This window comes from Myxocyprinus asiaticus, chromosome 7 (genome assembly GCF_019703515.2).
Source record: "Myxocyprinus asiaticus isolate MX2 ecotype Aquarium Trade chromosome 7, UBuf_Myxa_2, whole genome shotgun sequence".
NCBI classification, from domain to species: Eukaryota; Metazoa; Chordata; class Actinopteri; order Cypriniformes; family Catostomidae; genus Myxocyprinus; species Myxocyprinus asiaticus.
In genome coordinates this window covers 28380000-28404089 of record NC_059350.1, presented here as the reverse complement: position 1 = coordinate 28404089, position 24090 = coordinate 28380000, and the positions used below count along the sequence as shown (strand labels likewise).

The window sequence follows — 24090 nt, the reverse complement described above, 5'->3', positions numbered from 1 at the left end:
TGTGCATAAAATAATTAATATTCATGAGTTTTGCAGCACTGCCACCCAAAGTACAGTTTTCCTAGAGTTTATTTTTATTTAAAACTAACTTTGTGTTAATGTTCCCTTTCAAATGGCTTATTCCAGCTGTTACAAAGTTGACAGGCTTACAGGATTTTATTAGCAGAATAACAATGGATATGCATGCACTCTCCATCCATGCGTACACTTAAATAAAATTGTCCTGCATATTGTTGTAGAGCTTTACTGGTTGTTTAGATCAGAGTTACTATCAGAAATAATTGATAATTATTTCTTTGGTTATTAATTAATATTTAAATTAATTAATTGAATCTAACTCATTAAAACCTCATATGGGGCTCCAGTTAATGTAGTGCGCTACGTTTAGGAGCGGGTTTGGTTATTAGCAATAATAATTATCAAAGATAATTATTAATTATTAAAATCAATAGAACATTGATGAGAATCAATGTTAGCTTTTTTAATCCTTTAAATCAACAATTATCAAAGATAATCACCAATCATTAACATTTGATACATTAATTAAAATTAACACTAGCTTATTGATCCTTCAAAATCAACAATCGTCAAAGATAATTATCAATTATCAAAAATCAATAGAATATTAGTAAGGATTAACATTGACGGGGCACCACTCTGGAATCAGGGACTAATAACCAGATAGTATAACAGTCTCAATATTAGATTGTTTTCTTAGGAAAATCAACATCCGAAGAATATCGATTTTCGGGAAAAAACAATGAATGAAGGCTTGAATCCGAGCACTGACATCCCGTCAGCATGACACAGGTGTATGTAAAACAAACCAAAACACTTCTCTTTGTAATATAACAAAGTTTATTTATGCAGTAATATCAATTAATAATTAATACAATGCAGTCAATAAACTTCCGACTTACAACTACAAACTAAACAGTGATATGATTAGATATGGAAATCAAAATAATCCTATAATACATGAGGGTGTGTGTGTGTGTGTGTGTGTGTGTGTGTGTGTGTGTGTGTTAGTACGAGAGAGAGAGAGAGAGAGAGAATTAAGTGACGGCCCCAAAGCCGATTTCGCGATTGTGGGAGAGAAAGCAGCTGTTAGTTTATCACTCAGAGACGCGGTGGACGGCTCGTAAACCGTCCCGCGGTCTTTGATTCTTTAATGGATAAACTCAGTTTGCCGGTCTCACCCGCGATGGCGGAAATGCACAACAGTCCAATGTGGTTGGACTACAATACAGCAAATTAAATTAGTGATAAATAATACCCGAAGTATTAATAATGAGCGGACATGGCGGTCCGTAAACTGTACAAGCAATAACCTTGAAACGCAAGAATAACACACTATAATATTCTATCTCTGCCCAGACGTAAACCTCTTACTTGAATCGCATGAGGATGCAGAATGCGTGTTCATCCGTCCTTTAACTCGGACTCGGTTCCTCGAGGCTCAGGTGATGACGGGAGGCCGTTTCCTCGCTCTGTCGGCGGGCGGTACGGCTGCTGATTCTCGGCGGGCTGGCGGAGAAATCAGCGACGTCGGCTTGATTGAAGATGGAAGATAAATCTTTTCTCTCTTCACTTCTGCAAGCAAACGGATGAAGATGCGGATTGCTCGGTGGTCTCCTTCGGATCCGTTAGAGTGTTTGGTTGAACACAGAGTAATCTCAACTCGTCCAGCAAGATGGAGATTGTATGGCCACAGTTTCAAGACGGACATTACTTCCTTGTGCCACAAGGCTGCACTTGAGAGCAGCGATGAGCTGCGTCTACGCACAGCGAGCAAAGTTGCTGGAAGCAAATCCCGGAAGCATTTCAGAGGTATTTCTACTCCTGATGATGTCATGGTTGAGGTGCGTTCTGTCGTGTGCCTCATCCAATAGGAGTTGAGAGTTCGATCCTTTTGTGAGCAAGGCTTCATGGGATTTGTAGTCTGTTTGGACTCCCTTTGTTTGATTTTGGTGCGGTTTTTATTAGTAAGATTTATGACTTATGTGGGGGCCTGAGTTAGGTTTTACGACTGACTTTGTTAGGCCTGACTTTGTCTTCTATCTGAATACATGAGGCCCAACAATGTGAAGTTTATTCCAGATTGCCAGTTTTGTGTCAAGCTAAGGAACATTTAGAATTTGTTGATGTGTTTAATAGACAATGTATTGGTACTATGGAGATTTTATGTCGGCAAATCAGTAGCAAAATTGTTACTATGTGGTTCCTGTGGAAATGCAGTTGTATCATATTTATAATTTGATTGTGACTTCAATTAATGAACTAGTACTTGTTGCAATGAAGCTTGGTACCTTAATCCATAAAATCTACGCTTGGGTGCTTGCTTTGGTGTTGCCACCCCTCATAGTATATAGTACATAGTACAAATATATGAACTCTAATTGTATTTGTTCGTATATGGCCATATACCAGATTTAAATATCAGAAAATGTAAATAATTTGAATTATCATTCTAATCTAATAATTCTAATTCTAGTCCTAATTATTATCTATTTTAACCTTAGATAAGTTTTTCTTGCATTGCCTAACAGCACCGTAATTTGATGACCAAACTTTCATTGTGGTAATGCATTTGATTACATTGTGACAACCAGAAAAAAGTGAATTTCCAATATTCGTAGCCACAACGTAACTTTAGACCAGTACCAGTCCGTCATTACGATGTGGCAACATCGAGGAACAATAGTTATAATTATGTGTAACTACATTCTTCAGGTAACTGTTTATCAATAGAACAACAGATAAAGTTAAAGATCCGTTTAAGATGGCTAGCAAAATAACAAAGTCTGTATCTTAGAAATAACAGCTTGTATTTCCCAGGGCCAGCAAAGCCTTCTCTGCTGGCATAACATGCCTAATAAATAAATATTTTTTCATCCTTTCATTTACCTTTTTTCCTATTTATTTTAAATTGCTTTCAACTCCTAATTAATCTACAAACGAATAGCAAAAAACAATGTATCCAATCAGAATTTATTCCTCGATGCTTACAAGCAAAGTGTGACAACTGTTTCACAAATCGCATGCCCGAAGCCATGCTCCTTAGCCGAAGCAGCGCTTGAGTCTGAGCTCCACCCCGTCAAGCCTTCAGAATTCCACAGAATCCCTCAACAGTTGCTGTGTCTCATTTCGAAGGCTGCGTGCTAGGTAGGATGCATCCTTTGAAGGCTACAGTATACCGAGCGTCCTCCTTTAAACAAGTCTCGTTTAAATGAGACGGCCTTCGTAGGATGAACGGAAACATAACGTAACATGGTTGCTATGACAGCACACCAACGAACGCTTCGAGAAGGTAACAAACTCCCTTTGGAAGGGAATGTATGAGGTCAATTTTAGGAGAGTTATAATGATGTTAAGAGAAAAGAAAATAGATTTTTCAGGTGTACTTTCAGTCTAATACTTTATTATATATTAATATAATTACACATATTATATACTCTGCACCCATCTACTGAGGTACTTCAACTTGGGAATTAACATTACTTGTGTTTGAACATAATATTTACGGGCAAATTAATTTCCGTTGAAGCAAAGAATGGTGGTTTGTGAGTGCCCACAAAGGACACACCTCTTGCATCCTTCGAATTCCCGTGAAAGAAGGTTGCATTCGAAGGCTGCATTTGAAATGTCCTACTCGCTGTTATGAAACGAGACAGCCTCGATGACATATGTGGCCGACAAATGCAACCTCCGTAGGATGCAGCCTTCCAAACGAGACACAGCAAGTGTAAGTGAATAGGCATCTAAAGTCAGACTGTCAGATTAATTTGTTATTGTGGGTGTGGTCTTTTGGATATGTCCCAGTCCAGGCCTTGAGTGAAGCAATCACGCTTTAAGCGAAGAGCGCGAGATCTTGCTGATGAGTCGGCTGTCACTGCTGGTACTGCCGTTGAGAAAGAGATCCTTATGGATTACAAAACTGAGATGTTCTGCATGATCATGCGATTGATTAATTGATTTTCACTTCAAGTAAATTGGTAAGTGCTTTTTGCGTTGTTATAGCAGCATCAGGAGTTTTTTTAAGTGTAAATTAGGCTGCTTGAGCATTCAGTGTTGGATCAAGTTTTGAAAAGTAACCGTGTACCCTGACGAAACAAAATGTATTGCAAGCAAAATTTAAATCGCAAATATTATTAGAGAGCATTTTCTTGGTATTAGACCTTCTTGGTTCTGGCTTTCGTGCATGGACGTGTTTTTAAAATTTTAAATTGTATTATTAATTGACTGTCACATAATGTATGATGGGCATACGGTGTCTTATTCATTGTGAAACCGTGTTTTCTTAATGGCATGAATCGCACTGAAGGCCTAGACTTAAAATGCACGGGCCACGGCTGTATATGGCTATTTACCAGATTTAAATATCAGACAATGTAATTATGTCAACAGGCCTAATTACTGAATCCTCATTTGTGTTTTTAGCTTACAGATTTATTGTACATCTATTTTAAATTTAGATAAGTTTTATTGCATTCTCTGAGGCAGAAAATTATAATACAAAAATAATTAAGGGTCTTTCAATACCCACATCTTTCACCTAAATGTATGATATTTTTGTGTGCATTTCTTTTTTTGTTTTGGTTGCTAAATGCATATTCAGTTATTATGCACTAAAATATTTAAATGTAACTGCATTTCAAATGTAATTAACACAACTACAGAGGTATATAATGATGATTTGAGTTTTCACTGCAAAACAACCCCAAAAAAATGCAGCAAATTGCATTGCAAAATTTGAGAAAAGCAGCCATTCAGCCATTTTGTAATTCCAGCTAGCCAAATTACATGGCCATTTCCTAACTACACCGTAATTTGATGACCAAACTTTAGTTGTGGCAATGTAACTGATTATGTTGTGACAACCGGAAAAGTGAAATTCCTGTATTCCTTGCCACAACGTAACTTTGGAGCAGTGCCAGTCCGTCATGACGACATTGTGGCAAGGTCATGGTTCAACAGTGTCACGGGGGGTACAAAGGATCCAAAAGCAGAGATGACGGTTCAGTGGTTTTATTAACAAAGTTCTCAATGTCAAGAAAAGGCGCACCTGGCGCCGGCTGCAGAAGGCTGAAATCCAGCGAGCCGCAATGGGCTAGTGAAGGATGGGTTTGTATGATAAGTGTGTGCTTTGTGGAAGTCAGGAGCATTCTGAAGAGAGTCTGTTGAAGCTGGTGTGTTGCGAAGCAAAGCCCAGATTATATAGTCCCCGAGACATGTGCAGAGACCGAGGAATCCTCCTCCACATGATCTGGGCACAGAACTGGTGAGGGTGACGGCAAGCAGGAAGGTAACCGCACCTCTACAGAGGAACAACCAACAGACCCACGAACAGGCTCCAACAGCACAAGAGAGCACAATTAACATGACAGTGACCAATAAATGGGCAAATAACGAGGTGACACACAAGGAATGAGTAGGGAGTGCAATCAGAGTGAAGCAGATGGTAACGGGCAAGTAAATCATTGCTGTGATCAGCATCTCCCCGAGATCGATCACTGTTCCCATGGAAATGCTGAACGCGTGCCAGCTCCACCTGTGAGACACGAGGGAGAGAGAAAAACAAACAACAGTATGAGCCAGCACAAATGCCGGAACCATGACAAATAGTTGTTTGTTGGTAACCAGTTGGTAATTTATGCTTTGAATAATTATTCTATGGGCGAACATGCAGTATTCTAAACTAATTTATGTCCTCATTTGCCCTACATTAGAGGCCATTTAAACAGTTGTGCATATGAATAACGAATGCAGACTCAAAGTTACTGAACTTCATTTATTTTGACAGTGCACAAAGAACAAAATGCAACAACAGAATTGCAACGAAATTACAAGCCTAAATGACTTCTGTGCTCATATTAAAATCTACTTCTATCTTAACACCTAATGCCATGAATTACATTTAATTTAGCCCTTACCAGCCGGAGTGTTCAAATTTGAGAACAATTATTCCCATGGTTCCTGTCTCAGTATCTTCGCCATCCAATCACCCATTTTATTTCTGAAAACTGCCAGATACTCATGACAATATAAGCTAAAAGCACATATGATTGGTTAAGGGGTTACTGGGCGTGAATAATAAATGTATCGCCATCCGCGTCATCCTCCATTTGCCGAAGAGGATACGCCGGGAGATTACCTCCAGTGTTGGACTTACTGCTTCAAATTGAAAACTGAGGTAACCACTCGAGGTAAGACAAGTTATTTAACATGTGTAGTCAATATTGTCTATTGAAAGTCAAAATGTTTTAGTTACGAAGCATTTATTTGTACGAGTAACGCTAGTTATTTCTGGAAAAAATGACATGACTGTCGGCGTTCATCGGACAGGCAGCTAGCCTCTATTTTTAAGCAAATTTCTGTTAAAATTGCTAAATAAACATTAGTTAGCAATACTATGTTAATATTTAGCTAAATATCAATAACTTTTTTTGCCAATTTTGTCACTTGTGGAAGATAGTCAAACCTTTTTAGTTATGAAGCATTTTTTTGTAGGAGTAGCGCTAGCTAGTTTTATTCTGGAAAAATTTACGTGACCGTCATCGGCGAGCCTCTTTTTAAATCAAATTTTTTTGGCCGTTTCTGTGAAACTTGCTAAATAAACATTAGCTAGCAATACTATGTACATTTTTAACTAAATATCAACAACTTTTTTGGCCAATTTTGAAGTAATGTGAGGCAGAGAGCAGACGTTGTTCAGACCTGCCTGGAAACTGGCCTGCTAGTTAGATAAGTTATCTAGCTTGTTGATTTTCCCATGTAATAAAAGTAATGGTAGATATCTTTCTATAATTTAGCAGACAGCCTTACCCATCCATCACACAGACATTATTTTAGGTTGTGTGTAGCTTCCTGTTCACAACAAAAGTGTGAGAGGGCTGTCTGCAGTTGGACATTCTGGTTAGTCTGCAAGCCTTTGGTGACTATTCAGTGTATGGATTTGTGAAGAACACACTGCTGGCTACCAACTGTGGTACTTTTTTCTGTTGTAGAGATGGATAGAGACTATGGCTCCCTGCTCAGCACCCACAAGATGAGGAGGCAGCTGACTGCTGATGAGCTTAGGTTCATAGCAGAGGAGGACATGGCTCATGAGGGCATGAGCACACAGGAGGAAGATCTGCTGGACCAGGAACTACTACAAGAATACCCGAACCACGAGGAGATGGAGGATGAGATGGAACCTGATCCCCAGTCAAGACCATCAACTGGGTATGTATGAATGTGTATGTATTGTATGTTTCTATTTCTCATATGACTGATACTCACAGTAACACTAACACTGTTACTCTTATTATTTTGGGTATGGCTAGTCATTCTCGCACAGGTCCCAAGTCACCTAGAAAGCGTAAACGCTTCATTAACTCTGTTTCTTATCCCTTGTTCTCTGACATCGATTCGCAGGCACCAAAACCTCTCCCATTTAAGCCTAGCCGTCCATTCGGTATTGACTTAGGTAGTGTGCATCAGGCTGTGCAGTCAACACATTTTGCGAGAAATTGACTATTTCATGCTGTTTTTTACTCAGGCTGTAGTTGCTGAGATATGCAGCTTTACAAACTGTCAGGGCTGGGAGCTTGTCCTAAACTGTCCGTCATATTCCAGCTACCAAGGAGCTTGGATGGAGGTGAACCCCGATGAATTTAAAAAATGTCTTGGGTTGCTCATTTACATGGGGTTTTCAATTCTCCCTGATTCCCATCGTCATTGGGGAACCAAGTCAATTCAGGGCTCGTGGGCAAGGGGATTTATGTTGCGTGACCGCTAAAAGGCTCTTTTAGCAGCTCTACATGTTGTAGACCCTACCACAAAGGATAATCAGGATCGCCTTAGGAAGTTGCGCTATCTTAGGGACCACCTCAAACAAAAATGCCAGCAGCTCTTTCAGCCTAACAAAAATCTCGCAATAGATGAACGTATGGTCAAGTCTAAAGCTTGGTCAGGATTTAAACAATACATGAAGGTCAAGCCTACTCGGTGGGGTTTTAAATTATGGATAATTGCAACATTAGACTCGGCGTATACTCTCGACTTTAATGTTTACACAGGTAGTCATGATGGGCATCACTGACTTGGCCACCAAAGTAGTTGAATTGTTACTGCAGCCATTCAGAGACCAGGGCCACAATGTTTGGTTTGACAACTTTACACGTCCCCAGCTCTTATGGTTAAGAAATGGGAACTTATGCCTGTGGGACATGCAGGGTGAATCGTAAACTGTTTCCTGCAGAATTTAAAGACATCAAAAGATGGGAACACAAGACAACTCGTGGGGATATGAGGTGGTGTAAGATTGAGGGGAATATACTTGTAATTCAGTGGAAGGACACGCGTGCAGTTACATGCCTCACCAATTTCCACAATGTGATAGGCTCAACCGAAATTACTAGGTTTGTAAAAAATGATGGCGACTGGACAAAAGTAGCAGCTCTCCAGCCCACTGTCATCAGCGATTATAACAAAAACATGGGCGGTGTTGATAGGTCAGACCAAATTATAAAATCTTACGACGTCCTACAAAAAACTCAGAAGTGGTGGAAGACTCTTTTTTTTTCCCACTTCATAGACAATGCCGTCGTCAATAGTTTCATATTGTTTAAGGAATGGCAACACATTCATGCGGCATAAGGGGGTGAGCGTAGACCGGTGAACTTAACCCAGATAGATTTCAGAGAAAACCTGGCTCGTCAGCTGGGAGGTATCAATATTCACATAAGTTTCCCTTTGCATACACTAAAGCCTGTAGTCCCTCCTTCGTCATCACTCCACACAGCCCATGTCCCTAAATTTGAAGAGTCCTCTAAGAGATGTTGGATAAGCTATCGGAAAAGTAGGACTGAAAATAAAACTAAAGTAGCTTGTTGCGTGCCGGAATGTAATAGCAAAAGACTTTGCTTGGTTCGCGATAGGAAATGTTTTCAGTCTTGGCACTCAGCTGAGTGTGACCAGTTTCGCGAAGAGGCCTAGGTTGGGCTGTGTTTACTGGTGTTGTTGTCCTCCCCCTCCCCTCTTTTCTCCCTCTCTTCTCTCCACAGGTATTGCAGTTGTTGAGTATTTATGAATTTATATATATTCTGTTCCTGCACTCTTTATTAAAAATGTATTTACTGTAGATAGTTCGAAAGTTTGATTTTGTATGTTTTTCTGTGTAATTCGTGTGTAATTCTAATGTTCAAAATAAATAAAGTGTGTGTTTTATTGAACACATGAAATGTATATTTCAGTGTTTGTGTCCTTCAATTTCAGATGCAATCTCAATTTATTATTACAGGTGCTCAAAAGGAGTATTTGAGGAGTAGTCATTTGAAATGTATCTTAACATTTTAAATGTTTGTTTTATTCCCACTAATCACTAGAATGGTCAAAACTTTTAAACAATAGATTATATTTCTAATCTGTCTGCTATTCTACATTGCCCACAAAATTATGTATACTTCATACACTCTAAGTTTCCCTCTAGCTTGTAATTTAAATGGCTGAAAATGCAGCTGTCTGATGAAGTACGGTGGACGGAGAAGATTTTTGTAAACATTGCTGTGTGAAATCTTATTGATAAAGGATTATTAACCTTAAATAATCATAAATATATTTATATATATTTGAAAGCCCTAGTTCTTCTCTTCAATATGGTATATACAGTTCAGGTGTGTAATGTTATAAGAATATAAATGTAATATGAATATGGATATGGATATGAATATCATATTCTGGCACAGAATGGAATTTTCTGAATTTTGGGCTCGGGCTTTAAAGGGTTAAAGCCGGTTTATGGATAAATAAAAATAGTAAATAACTTTACAATATAATCTTTAGATCTACATATTTTTTCAATAAATAATTATATTAAATTATAGCAAAAATGTCAAATTAATCAGCAAAAAATTTAAAATGGATGGATAGACGGACGGATAGACGGACGGACAGACGGATGGATGGATGCTCTGAATGGTGATTCATGAGACTGTCACCATATTTAGACAACATGCCAAGACATCGAAGATGCTAAATTGCGAACAGATTTTTAAATATCGAATGGTGTTGCCATGGTAATTCACTAAATGAATTGCAAAAATAGGGAAATAGGAAGTCTCTCATATCTTTTGCATGCATTGTTTGATTTAGATTAATTTTCTTGGGGGCTAATCACATGGATGTGGCTATTGTGGGTCACGGTCATAGCGCCACCAACTGGCAGCAGGAAGTGTGGCACTTACAACAGACTTTGAAAAAGTTCTCTTACATGTACCCCAATTGCTTAAATTGTTTAGACACTGCTGATGGAAAATTTTGTGAAGTTGTAGTCAAACTGGAATGGTGGCATATATCTATTACTCATTGTATGATTAGGGACCAAGTTTACATTAATGTTGAGTTGTTGCTGTGTCCAGCATGCATTGTTTTCCGAAAGCCACTGAGTGGAAATGGACCCATGGTGCTTGGGCCCATCATTGCTGCTTACAGCTATATTTAAGTGTTATTATTAAAAAAAAAAAAAAAAAAAAAGGTGTTATAATTTGTTGTGGTTTTGAAGCTGGTATTGAGAATCGTAAAATTTCACAACAGACTACTGAAATGTTGGTACTGTGATAATGTATAGCCTTTATTGTACATGGCAGATCTTGCTGCAATAACATGATGAACAAAGCAGATCTAATTCCATAGAAGTGTGAGCACTCCTGCTGTAAATGATTACTTGTATCGTGCCTTAAAAATGCTAATAGTATATTTATTGACCTTATACCTCAAAGATATGCAGAAACATGCAGTGTAGTGACTGAGACAACTCACTGAGCCTTATTCATGAAACATGAGTATAAAACATTTTTGTAAATGCATTCTTATGTAAATTGTCCCAATGAACTAAATTGCGCAATTTATGCAAGAATGGATTTACTAAAAAGCAGGGCTCCAGACTAAAAAACATTACTTAGGAGCCATTGGCTCCTAAACTGAAACATTAAGGACCCAAATGGCTGTTTTTAGTAGCCAAATCACAAATTTTCTCGATTTAGATTGCTGTTCAAAACCAAGATGGAAAGCCAAAGAAAAGGAAGACAGTTGATAACCCATTAATCAGAGGTTTAATAAACAGTATATAGTTGAGAAGCTAAGTTTGCATTCCCTTTTCTCTCATACATGTTCACACCCTTTTCATAATTTATACAAATATAAGAGATTTTTTTTTAATTTAGTACTGCTCTTCAGATTCTACATTACAGATATCAACATAAATTATAGTATGCATATAGTAGTGTGTTGTCTTCTTGAGCATCTATGAATGCTTGCACCTTGTGTAATAGTTGTGTACAAGTCCCTCAATTGTCCTAAGTGTCAAAACCTTGATTATATATACACACACAAACACACACACACACATATATACATACATACATACACACACACACACACACACACACACACATATATATATATATATTATACACACATACATATACACACATACATATACATATATATATATATATATATATATACATATATACACACACACACACATGCATACATATATAATATATATATATATATATATACACACATGTATACACATGTGTGTGTATGTATATATATATATATATATATATATATATATACACACACACACACACATACATATACGCATATACATACATATATATATATATATATACATACATACAGGACACTAAAGAGACCTTCTACTGACTCTGAAAAACACCAAAAGAAAGATGCCCAGGGTCCCTGCTCATCTGCGTGAACATGCCATAGGCGTGCTGCATGGAGGCATGAGGACTGCAGATGTGGCCAGGGCAGTAAATTGCAATGTCTATACTGTGAGATGCCTAAGACAGTGCTACAGGGAGACAGGAAGGACAGCTGATCGTCTTCGCAGTGGCAGACCACATGTAACAACACCTGCACAGGATCGGTACATCCAAATATCACACCTGCAGGACAGGTACAGGATGGCAACAACAACTGCCCGAGTTAAACCAGGAATGCACAATCCCTCCATCAGTGCACAGAATGTCCGTAATAGACTGAGAGAGGCTGGACTGATGGCTTGTAGGCCTGTTGTAAGGCAGGTCCTTACCAGACATCACTGGCAACAACATCGCCTATGGTCACAGACCCACCTTTGCTGGACCAGACAGGACTGGCAAAAAGTGCTCTTCACTGATGAGTCGTGGTTTTGTCTCACCAGGGGTGATGGTTGGACTCAGTTTATCGCCAAAGGAATGAGCGTTACACCGAGGCCTTTACTCTGGAGCAGGATCGATTTGAAGGTGGAGGGTCCGTCATGGTCTGGGGCAGTGTCACAGCATCATCGGACTGAGCTTGTTGTCATTGCAGGCAATCTCAATGCTGTGCATTACAGGGAGAACACCCTCCTCCCTCATGTGGTACCCTTCCTGCAGGCTCATTCTGACATGACCCTCCAGCATGACAATGCCACCAGCCATACTGCTTGTTCTGTGCATGATTTCCTGCAAGACAGGAACGTCAGTGTTCTGCCATGGCCAGCGAAGAGCCCAGATCTCAATCCCATTGAGCATGTCTGGGACCTGTTGGATCGGAGGGTAAAGGCTAGGGCCATTCCCCCCAGAAATGTCTGGGAACTTGCAAGTTCCTTGGTGGAAGAGTGGGGTAACATCTCACAGCAAGAACTGGCAAATCTGGTGCAGTCCATGAGGAGGAGATGCACTGCAGTACTTAAAGCAACTTTCATCGGACAGAAATCAGCAGTATGCACCAGATACTGACTGTTACTTTTGTAATTTTGACCCACACTTTGTTCAGGGACACATTATTGCATTTCTGTTAGTCACATGTCTGTGAAACTTGTTCAGTTTATGTCTTAGTTGTTGAATCTTTTTATGTTCATACAAATATTTATACATGTTAAGTTTGCTGAAAATAAAAGCAGTTGAAAGAGGACGTTTTTTTGTTTAGTCCCCGAGTTTATACACACACACACATTTATATTATATATATATATATATATATATATATATATATATATATATATACAGGTGCATCTCAATAAATTAGAATGTCGTGGAAAAGTTCATTTATTTCAGTAATTCAACTCAGATTGTGAAACTTGTGTATTAAATAAATTCAGTGCACACAGACTGAAGTAGTTTAAGTCTTTGGTTCTTTTAATTGTGATGATTTTGGCTCACATTTAACAAAAACCCACCAATTCACTATCTCAAAAAATTAGAATACATCATAAGACCAATAAAAAAAACATTTTTAGTGAATTGTTGGCCTTCTGGAAAGTATGTTCATTTACTGTATATGTACTCAATACTTGGTAGGGGCTCCTTTTGCTTTAATTACTGCCTCAATTCAGCGTGGCATGGAGGTGATCAGTTTGTGGCACTGCTGAGGTGGTATGGAAGCCCAGGTTTCTTTGACAGTGGCCTTCAGCTCATCTGCATTTTTTGGTCTCTTGTTTCTCATTTTCCTCTTGACAATACCCCATAGATTCTCTATGGGGTTCAGGTCCGGTGAGTTTGCTGGCCAGTCAAGCACACCAACACCATGGTCATTTAACCAACTTTTGGTGCTTTTGGCAGTGTGGGCAGGTGCCAAATCCTGCTGGAAAATGAAATCAGCATCTTTAAAAAGCTGGTCAGCAGAAGGAAGCCTGAAGTGCTCCAGAATTTCTTGGTAAACGGGTGCAGTGACTTTGGTTTTCAAAAAACACAATGGACCAACACCAGCAGATGACATTGCACCCCAAATCATCACAGACTGTGGAAACTTAACACTGGACTTCAAGCAACTTGGGCTATGAGCTTCTCCACCCTTCCTCCAGACTCTAGGACCTTGGTTTCCAAATGAAATACAAAACTTGCTCTCATCTGAAAAGAGGACTTTGGAACACTGGGCAACAGTCCAGTTCTTCTTCTCCTTAGCCCATGTAAGACGCCTCTGACGTTGTCTGTGGTTCAGGAGTGGCTTAACAAGAGGAATACGACAACTGTAGCCAAATTCCTTGACATGTCTATGTGTGGTGGCTCTTGATGCCTTGACCCCAGCCTCAGTCCATTCCTTGTGAAGTTCACCCAAATTCTTGAATCGATTTTGCTTGACAATCATAATGCTGCGGTTCTCTCGGTTGGTTATGCATCTTTTTCTTCCACACTTTTTCCTTCCACTCAACTTTCTGTTAACATGCTTGGATACAGCACTCTGTGAACAGCCAGCTTCTTTGGCAATGAATGTTTGTGGCTTATCCTCCTTGTGAAGGGTGTCAATGATTGTCTTCTGGACAACTGTCAGATCAGCAGTCTTCCCTATGATTGTGTAGCCTAGTGAACCAAACTGAGAGACCATTTTGAAGGCTCAGGAAACCTTTGCAGGTGTTTTGAGTTGATTAGCTGATTGGCATGTCACCATATTCTAATTTTTTGAGATAGTGAATTGGTGGGTTTTTGTTAAATGTGAGCCAAAATCATCACAATTAAAAGAACCAAAGACTTAAACTACTTCAATCTGTGTGCATTGAATTTATTTAATACACGAGTTTCACAATTTGAGTTGAATTACTGAAATAAATGAACTTTTCCACGACATTCTAATTTATTGAGATGCACCTGTATATATATAATTTTATTTTATTTTATTTTTTATTGTTTTAAAATATTGCCTTTTTGTCTTTCTTTACCGTTACTGAAATTGAATGAAATCCCAGTTGCAGTTTATTGTGCTACTCCAATCCCAATCAATAATTACCAGGAAAAAAAAAAGTGGTACACAATATGGGACTTTCAATTAAAAAGTAGCCCAAAATACACATGGGACTCTTATTTTGAAATGTCTGCACTCCCAGTTATGAACACACTGACGGCTGAAAGAGGAAGTAAATCTGATTCAAAGTGCTGACCTGAGCTCCTGAGTTCAAACCCTCAATTCTTTTCAGGTGATTCATGAAAAAGACCCGGTTCAAAAGAGTCATTTGGTCACATTTGCAACCATTTTAGTCACAGTCTGGAGCCCTGAAAAAGTGTGTTCTGCTCATTTGTCATGAATAAGGGCATTTTAATCTGTGTTAGGTTTTTTTTGTCAAACATGCAGTGTAACTCATTGGGCCTTATTCATGAAACATGAGCAAAAAAAATAGTGTGTAAATACATGCTTGTAATTTGGCCCATTGAAATTAATGGGACAATTTCCACATTAATTGTTTTACTAACGATTTGCACATGAATTTGTTCTGCTCATGTTTCCTGAATAATCTAATTTTAATGTATTTCTGATAGAACTGCAATGTTATCATAAAATGGTAAAGCTATGTAAAAATAATAAAGCAAAAGTATTAGTTAAAATGTTTGATTTATCTAACTTAACAGATTAATGATCTTTGTCTTTTGAAACCTTATTGTATTACTATTATTAGGCTACTTGTATTATATAACACTTTTATTACTTTTATCCGCATGGACGGATAGCAGATGTGCCTGTACAAATGTACCTGTTCAGCCAATGTTGCCTCGAAGTAGTTCATTTTGAATGTGCCGCCACGTGCACTGTTCGCTTGAGTCAAAAACTGGAGTGTGAACGATCACGTGAAATGAGGGCTTGCGGCGCCAACGCGCACTTCCGCTAACGCCGTGATGACATAATTTTTGTTGCGCAACCTCGCGAACAAGCGGCTGTGTCAAGTATAAACCAGGCTTTAGAAATAGGGGTGTAACAATCCATTGATCTGGATCAATGTATCAATCAAATAACCAAAGATGTGATGTTATCAATGCAGCACGTAAACATCGATGTGTATTTTTTAAGATGCATCTTTATTTTAACACTCTAATGCCAGCCACATCCGTACACAAGTGCGAAGCAAGCGGCATATGATCCAGCAACCTAGCACTCTGAGCAGTAGCAGCCAAGAAAAAAAGCAAGGACAACTTATAGATGAAGTTACGAAACGCTTCGCTCCAGCACTCCCGGGTTCTTTTGGCAGCACAGAAAAGAACTGCTGTCTATGGGCACTTCGCTGAAGTTGTCAGGATCAGGATAGACTCAAGATTTGATATAATTTATGATATTTCACTGATCACCGTCATTGTTTTCGCACCTGCTTTTTTAAGACCCATTTGCCCAGCAGCTGCTGTTAGTAGATTTAAACTTTTCACGTGAAAAATCACACAACTCCTAATGCAAACAGCTGTTTTCAATTTTCAAAGTGCAGTCATTGTGACGAATATTAGGCCAAATTTCACCTAATGATGATCATATGAACAAGACCTATGGAAAATAACGGGAAGAACAAGACCCCGTTTCTACCACAGCAGCACATAGGCTACTGTGTGTGAAAGGATATGCAAATAAAAATAATGTAATACTTCTAAAATTATGTCTGTGCATTTATTTTGATTGTAGTAAGTAACTTCTTCAGTCGAAACTAAGGCTGAAAGGATTAGACGTTAGACAAAAAAAAAATAAATTGCGACAAAAATCCCATTATCGAACAGTCGTTTGATCTTATTATAACGCAACATGAGATCGTATGAAACTCTAATGATGACGAGAGGAGCACTTCAGCTCGAGAGTGCAAGAGAAGAGAGGAAGACACCGCTCACAGTCCAGACACACTTCAAACTTTGCATAATTCCATCCTACTTGCAATCTACATCACCTACAATTTACAGAATACAGTAAATCAATACAGAAGCAATGTCATTGAGAAATAAAGTGGAGCTGGAGCAGGCGTTCAGCTGGAGCAAAACTTTCATGTAAGAGTGTCTAAAAAGGAAACACCCCTGCATTATATCTTTAATGCATCCTTTATGAAAGGGTTCATGAAATGAAGAATCAAATTTTTCTTTATATTTAGACATAAGTAAATGTACTATAAAAAAATCAAATTTTCAGAACTCAAAACTTTCTCCCCAGTCATAAAAGATAATTTATAGTTACCACCCTGCTGAAACTTCTCGTTTTGAAATCTGTGTTCGTGACATCACGAGACATTGTTTATTTGCATGTACACGGCACACAACGTGTCATCGTCATGGATGTACTGTTAAGGAGAGAACAGCTCAAGTTACTGCTGGGCAATTCCACAAAAATGTCAACCATACCATGTAAAAATGGCGATTTCAATCAAATTTCAATTCATCATGCAGCCTTGATGGGATTTATAACATAATATAATATGATGAAAATTATTATATTTTATTTGATTAATGCTTTATATATTCATTTGATTAAACACTGTTTTTGATGACAACATTTAAATTAAAACAAAACACTGAGTCCAGAAAAATTTTAATGGAAAGTGCAGAATTTGCAACTGCAAGACTTAATGCAGTTATTTTAATCAAATCATTTTCTGTGTCATTTCATCAGTAATCTGAGGCTATTTATTTGTTGCAGAAGTATCGATTTAATATCAATACCGAGGTACCAGGGCTGGTATCATCCCAAAGCCAAAATTTTGGTATTGGAGCTAGGGATGCACCGATACCACTTTTTCTCTTCCGATCCGATTCCGACATTGGAAATCTCAGTATCGGCCAATACCGATCCCAAGCCGATACCAGTGTTGTTGTTTTTTTTTGCATAATCAGTTAAGAATATCTTTACACTATTGTGTGGAACTAATTGGGAGTACTCTTTAATATGTAAAGAAACACAAACCTCTAACTACACATTCTATATGCAGTTTTATTCAGCATATAGAAAAGGCTACACATGTACTCGGGCACACTCTTGACCTTATGTCTTATGGGTTTTCCATTGATAATATAAACATTGAAGATGCATGTTTTTCAGATCACAAGCCTTTTGTATTCAATGTCATACTATCCAGCTCTATGTGTACTGTTAAAACTACAGGTTTTCTCAATTCTCTCACTGTAAATCAGTTTTCCGACATGTATCAAAGTAATGTCTCATCATCAATTTCATTTGCTGCTGAGCATTTTTCAAGCCTGGATGATCTAATTTCTCTCTTTAATTCTTCTTGCACATATATCTTGGACTTTATAGCACCTTTTAAATATAAATGCCCTACTTTTAAATCACAACCATGGTTGGATGACTCTACTCGTTCGCTTAGACAGACTTGTCGGAAAGCAGAGCGGAGATGGAAAAAAGATCATCTTACTGTTTCATTTGATATCTTTAGAAACTGTCCGGTGAATTTTCAGAAAACAGCCAAAAAAGCTAGAGCTAAATACTTCTCTGATACTATCAGTAAATACTGTCATACCCCTAAAATCCTGTTTAACACTATAAATTAAATAATTAATCCTCGCATCTCTTATGAAGTAGAACCATCTCCTGATATTTGTGAGAGATTTTCTAGGTTCTTTATTGAAAAGATTGATGGCATTCGATCCTCCCTCACTCCTTTTCACTCTAATACTTTGCTCGACTGTTCGGTTACTACAGCTACCTTGAACAGCTTTCAGCCGGTGTCTTTTTCTGAGTTGAAGGACTTAGTGATGCAGATGAAATCTACAACTTTGTCTAACAATGTTGTTCCCTCTGACATCATTAAAGTTGCTTTTGATACAACTGGGCCTAGTGTCCAAGTAGTTATTAATTCTTGCTTAGTTTCCGGCATTGTCCCTGCATGCTTAAAGCATGCAGTTGTCCAGCCGTTGCTCAAAAAGCCCCAACTTGACGCGAAGTGTTTGAATAATTATCATCCCATTTCAAAATTGCCTTTTGTTTCAAAAGTTATGGAAAAAGTTGTTTTGTCACAGTTACTTCCACAGATACAGTAACTCGACTCAGGTACTTGAACCATTTCAATCAGGTTTTCCGACTCATCACAGTACTGAAATAGCTTTGTTAAGAGTGATGAACGATTTGTTACTTGTAGTTGATTCTGGTGATAATGCAGTTTTGATTTTACTGGATCTAAGCGCCACTTTTGACACGGTAGATCATAACATCCTTCTGTCATGCCTTGAACAGTGGGTGGGCATTAAGGATACAGCACTACTCTGATTTGATTCATATCTTAAATTCAGGACATTCTCAGTGGCTATTGGCCAGTTCTTTTCATCATCTGTCTCTGTCTCCTGTGGGATTCCTCAGGGGTCTATTTTGGGGCCACTACTCTTCAATCTGTACATGCTTCCACTTGATAACATCATTAGGAAATATAACATCTCTTTCCATTTCTATGCCGATGATTCTCAGCTGTACCTCCAATTAAAATCTAGAGACTCTTTGCAGCCTCTCATGGACTGTCTTGAGGATATTAAATGCTGGATGGCAAATAACTTTCTCCAGCTCAACAATGATAAAACTGAGGTGATTATCTTTGGTCCCTCCAAAACTAGAAGCTCTATAGTTAGTTACTTAGACAATCTCACTCCATATGTTAAGTCACATGCAAAACATTTAGGTGTTATCTTTGACTCTGAGCTTTGTCTTGAAAAACAAATTAGCTCAGTTGTTAAAAACAGCTATTACCAGTTGAGAGTCATCTCCAGACTTAAATAGTCACTTTCCTTTCAAGATCTGGAAAAAGTCATTCATGCATTTATTACATCACACCTGGACTATTGTAATTCTGCATACCTTGGTCTTCCCCAATCTTCATTGGCATGTCTGCAGATGGTAGAAAACGCAGAGGCTAGACTGTTAACGAGTGAAAAAAAAGTGATCATATCACTCTAATTCTAGCTTCTCTTCATTGGCTTCTGATCTTTTTTAGAATTCAATTCAAGATTTTGCTGATTGTTTTTAAAGCTCTTAATCGACAAGCCCCATCTTATATTTCTGACCTTATTTATTTGCATTCATCTCATAAGTCTCTCAGGTCTGCCAATAAAGCTCTCCTTTATGTCCCACGGTCACGTCTTAAATTAAAAGGTGACAGAGCCTTTGCAGTTGCTGCTCCACGCTTATGGAATCAATTGCCACCTGACATCAAGTGTGCTCCTTCAACCTCTATCTTTAAATCTAGACTTAAGGCACATTTTTACTCTTTGGCCTTCCCTGGCTATTAACTTGTTGATTAGTAATTGTTATCTTTTTATTTTATTTTTTTGTATTTTATAATTGTTTTTGTACAGCACTTTGGTCAGTGTAAGCTGAATTTAAATGTGCTTTATAAATAAAATTGTATAAACTTACACATTATTTCAATATAAATGTATAGCTTATTAAGAAACACTTAATTATTAACTAGTATACTGGATAATGTAGCAGCACAATTAACAGTAATTCCAGTCTTCAAGTCTTAAGTAGAAAAGAAACCAGTGTTTTATTTTTGCCTCTTTTTTTTTTTTACAAAAATGTTTCAACTAGCATCTGGACTTTAAAGTATTCAGATCTCTTTTATGTTCAATTTAGTTGTAAGACATCAGCCCACTTTTCATTCACAGAGTTATTTTTTGGAACCCATTCAACTTAAATATTGTTATAAATTGTAAACAAATACTAATGATGACAATAATAATAATAAATTGTTATTAATATTATTATTGACTTTTAATTGTAATTTTAAATACAACAGTAATATATTTAAATCGTGCACTTTTTAAACCCTCACGCTTTTATTTTGACATTCTAAACTCTCCAGGAAGTCCTGTATGTGTCTGTTTGTAGGCAAGTTCACAGTAGTTTAATTAGCTTCTTATTCAAATTCTGATAATATGCACCTCTGGTGCCATTCTAAATGCATATTATAAGTGAACCGAACTATTGATCATCTACATCTGAGATGCTGTTCTTGAGTAGCGCTCAAATATTGCACACCGCTGTGAAGGCTAAAAATAGCCACGAGTGTGTGTGTGTAAACAGAGCAGCGCCATTCACTAACGTGCAGCTAATTCACCAACTAACACAGCTTTTTGTGATTCACAGAGCTATCGCATGTCTTCAGGTGGCTTTGTATAAAATGCACAAGTCATATGAACTGCTTTAATGGTGTTTTTCTGGTTCTTTTATGCCATTTTTGGAGCTTGACAGTAATGAACATGACTAACACGCAGTATCGGATTTGGATCGGGCTCATCGGACCAACACCCGATCCGTCTAAAAGCTTCAGTATCGGAACAGATACCGATCCAGGTATACTATTTTCCCAATGCAATGACCTTAGCTAATCAGAACAGTGGCCGTTTACTTTCCAGTTCTAAAAGAGAAGCAGCCAAAAACCGAGCGTTTCTGACAGAGGGTCAGAATGAAGATGGAAAGATTTTGTGCAAAAAACTTCTATATCATTATAAGTTAACCACAAGGAACATAATAATAATTTTAAAAAAAAGCATTTAATGGGGGTCTGGGTAGCTCAGCGAGTAAAGACACCGATTACCACCCCTGGAGTCACGAGTTCGAATCCAGGGTGTGCTGAGTGACTCCAGCCAGGTCTCCTAAGCAACCAAATTGGCACGGTTGCTAGGGAGGGTAGAGTCACATGGGGTAACCTCCTCGTGGTCACTATAATGTGGTTCTTGCTCTTGGTGGGGCACATGGCGAGTTGTGCATGGATGCCGCAGAGAATAGCGTGAAGCCTCCACACGCGCTATGTCTCCGCGGTAACGCACTCAACAAGCCACATGATAAGATGCATTGATTGACTGTCTCAGACACTGAGGCAACTAAGTTTCATCCTCCGCCACCCGGATTGAGGCGAGTCACTACGACTTAAGAGCGCATTGGGAATTGGGTATTCCAAATTGGGGAGAAAAAAAAAACATTTAATGAGCCTTTAAAGTTTCAATAACAAGGAAGCGGGTCATGTAAAGAAGCACAAACTCAAAACTGGCATTTCTCTGTGTGGTCAGAGCCGCTTCTATGAGTTTCGTGAAGTGACCCAATCTAAGGGGGAGAGACTGAAACTCCACCTGGCCAACGCGCTCTTGTGCGCAGATGCTCGCAATGTATCGGATCATAATATATGTGTTGCTGTGTGTATCTTATCATAAAGAAGTGAAACGTAATCAAATAGGAAAATAATTAATTTGGACAGTTGTTTTTAAAATGGAACATACAGTATGGTATGTGAAAATTGCTTTTTTATGGAATGTATGGTGAAAATTTCAATACAGCAGCTTTTTAAACGACCTCAACAGATTAAATATGTGTTTAAGATATTTTAAAGGGGTCATGAAATGCTCTTTTTTTTTTTATAGTTTTATTATCTTCCCTGAGGTCCACCGATAATATTTGTAAAGTTTTTTTGCATTAAAATGGTCATAATTTAGTAATTTATGAAATGCTCGGTTTTGGCCTAAGTGCCTCCTTAAAACTTCAACGTAAACACCCACTGTTATGATTGGCTAACATCGTGCAGCCCCTCAAAGAGAGACATTTTTTTAAAACTCAATCGGAAGAAAATTAATAAGTACCAATACATTATGTTAGTGTTTACACATAACGCATATCAAACACATTGCATCCAAATATTTAAAGCTGTTTATCTTAAGCTCAACTGTTAACACTCACACTCTGTCTACACAGAGAGTCGTGTCAAAAGCAATAGAACCCATTATAATCAATGATGTTGTCTACTATGCAAACACCCGTTGCGGCACATCGCGTTGACAGTAAACAGATGTCCCGTTTCATTTTGCGCTGGATGCGGTGGCGCTACTACTGCCTACAACACAAATAAATGGTTTAGAAAGTTTGTCGACTCGTCCAGTGTAGACAGCCACAAGTCGTTGCATCGCGTCGCGTCAACGGATGCGCCCGGTGTAAACAGCGTGTCAGCACCATGAACTATCACACAGTCATGACATATGAAATATTCATGAATTAAACTTTTTACTCACGGTTTTGCAATTGCATCCAAGTGTTTTTAACTGCCCCATCCTTCAATAACAGTTCCTTTGCAAAGCTTGAATCATATTATGAGCCGAACATACAATCCACTCTAAAATACACTGAAGACACATCCACATCCAGTTTCATTCCATCATGTTTTCACATACCAACTACTAAAATTAGCGCAGATGGGGAAAGAACGCAAGGCAGCAGCTTAATGAAAGAGAGCTTCTCCTCTTCAGAGTTGTAACTAGACACCACGTATTTTAAAAACGGCCCCACATATGTATCAAGCAGTCAGAGACATCTGTCTGTACATGTTTATGTAGAAAAACATTTAAATTCAGACAGGCACATAAAGGTGTCCAAAGTCCACTTAAAAAAGAATCTCCCATGACAGGCCCATCTCTCTGCTCTTCACCTGTGTGACTGACTCTGAGCACCAGTGGGCAGGGCCAAGGGTGCAATGACAGAAAAATAGGCCTATGCAGATGTATTTGCTTCTTGTGACAATTTCCAAACGAGCCATTTTTGCAGTTTGGTTTAAATAAAGGCTCTTTTTCTATTGAGGAAATTTTCAGTTCTGAAAACTACAGTATGTTTTTATAGTACAATGACTTCTTAAATGTCAAATGTGTCATGTCATGACCCCTTTAAAATGGAAAACAGGATGAAAACATTCAATAACAATAGTATTTTTTATTTTTGGCTGTGAATGTTTTACTGTATTAAACATTCAAGTATTTTTTCTTGTAATTTAGTAAAGGCAATTTAGGTGTTTTTAAAAGATGCATTTGTTCTCATTTTTTAATTTTTAGTAACCATGTATTGAGTAACTCGAAGCACAAGCTGAATTGTCGGTTAAGAGCTAATGATTAATCTTTGTAATAATCACCCAAATAGTCTAATAATCGTTCTAATAATCGTTAGATTAGCCGATTATCAAAATAATCGATAGTTGCAGCCCTAGTCGAAACCGGCTGTTATTAGGTTTGAAAATCGATGACCACTGAAGATCATTTAAGATCACACGTCTGTGACTTTATTATTTTTTTTTTTTTTTATAGTTATTGTTCTGAATTATTGTTCTCAACAACTGAAGTACCTTATTTTGTTGTGGATGTCTCAATGTGGATACTGGATTTGCACTTTTTAGAGAGCTCAATAAAAATGTTAAACTTTTGGTTTCATTTGTGAGATCATATGTAAAATAGGCACATAATACAGTTTCATATCGATTGCAGTTCCTGAATCGAATCGAAATCGCATCATAGCAGACTTTGAGGTATCTGCAAACATTGGATCGCTGGCTAAGAGATTCAATAT

The 24090-nt window shown here is 38.0% G+C and overlaps 1 protein-coding gene and 1 long non-coding RNA gene across 7 annotated transcripts in view; one reads left to right on the top strand and one right to left on the bottom strand.

Annotated features, from left to right (window-relative positions):
• The window catches only part of LOC127443695 (radixin), a 280821-nt gene that overhangs the window by 241923 nt on the left and 14808 nt on the right, over nucleotides 1-24090 (bottom strand). For 3 of the 6 annotated variants that reach the window (XM_051702494.1, XM_051702491.1, XM_051702489.1), the window contains exon 2: nucleotides 16948-17050. The exons of 2 other annotated variants lie outside the window; for them this stretch is intronic. In XM_051702494.1, coding sequence (XP_051558454.1) covers nucleotides 16948-16991 — 44 coding nt within the window. In that variant the 5' untranslated portion in view covers nucleotides 16992-17050. Of the gene's footprint in view, nucleotides 1-16947; nucleotides 17051-24090 lie in introns of those variants that run through there. One more of the 6 variants, XM_051702490.1, reaches the window with a different exon arrangement.
• LOC127443757 (uncharacterized) overlaps nucleotides 1-24090 on the top strand; it is a 600892-nt gene that overhangs the window by 564916 nt on the left and 11886 nt on the right. The gene's annotated exons all lie outside the window — the stretch shown is intronic.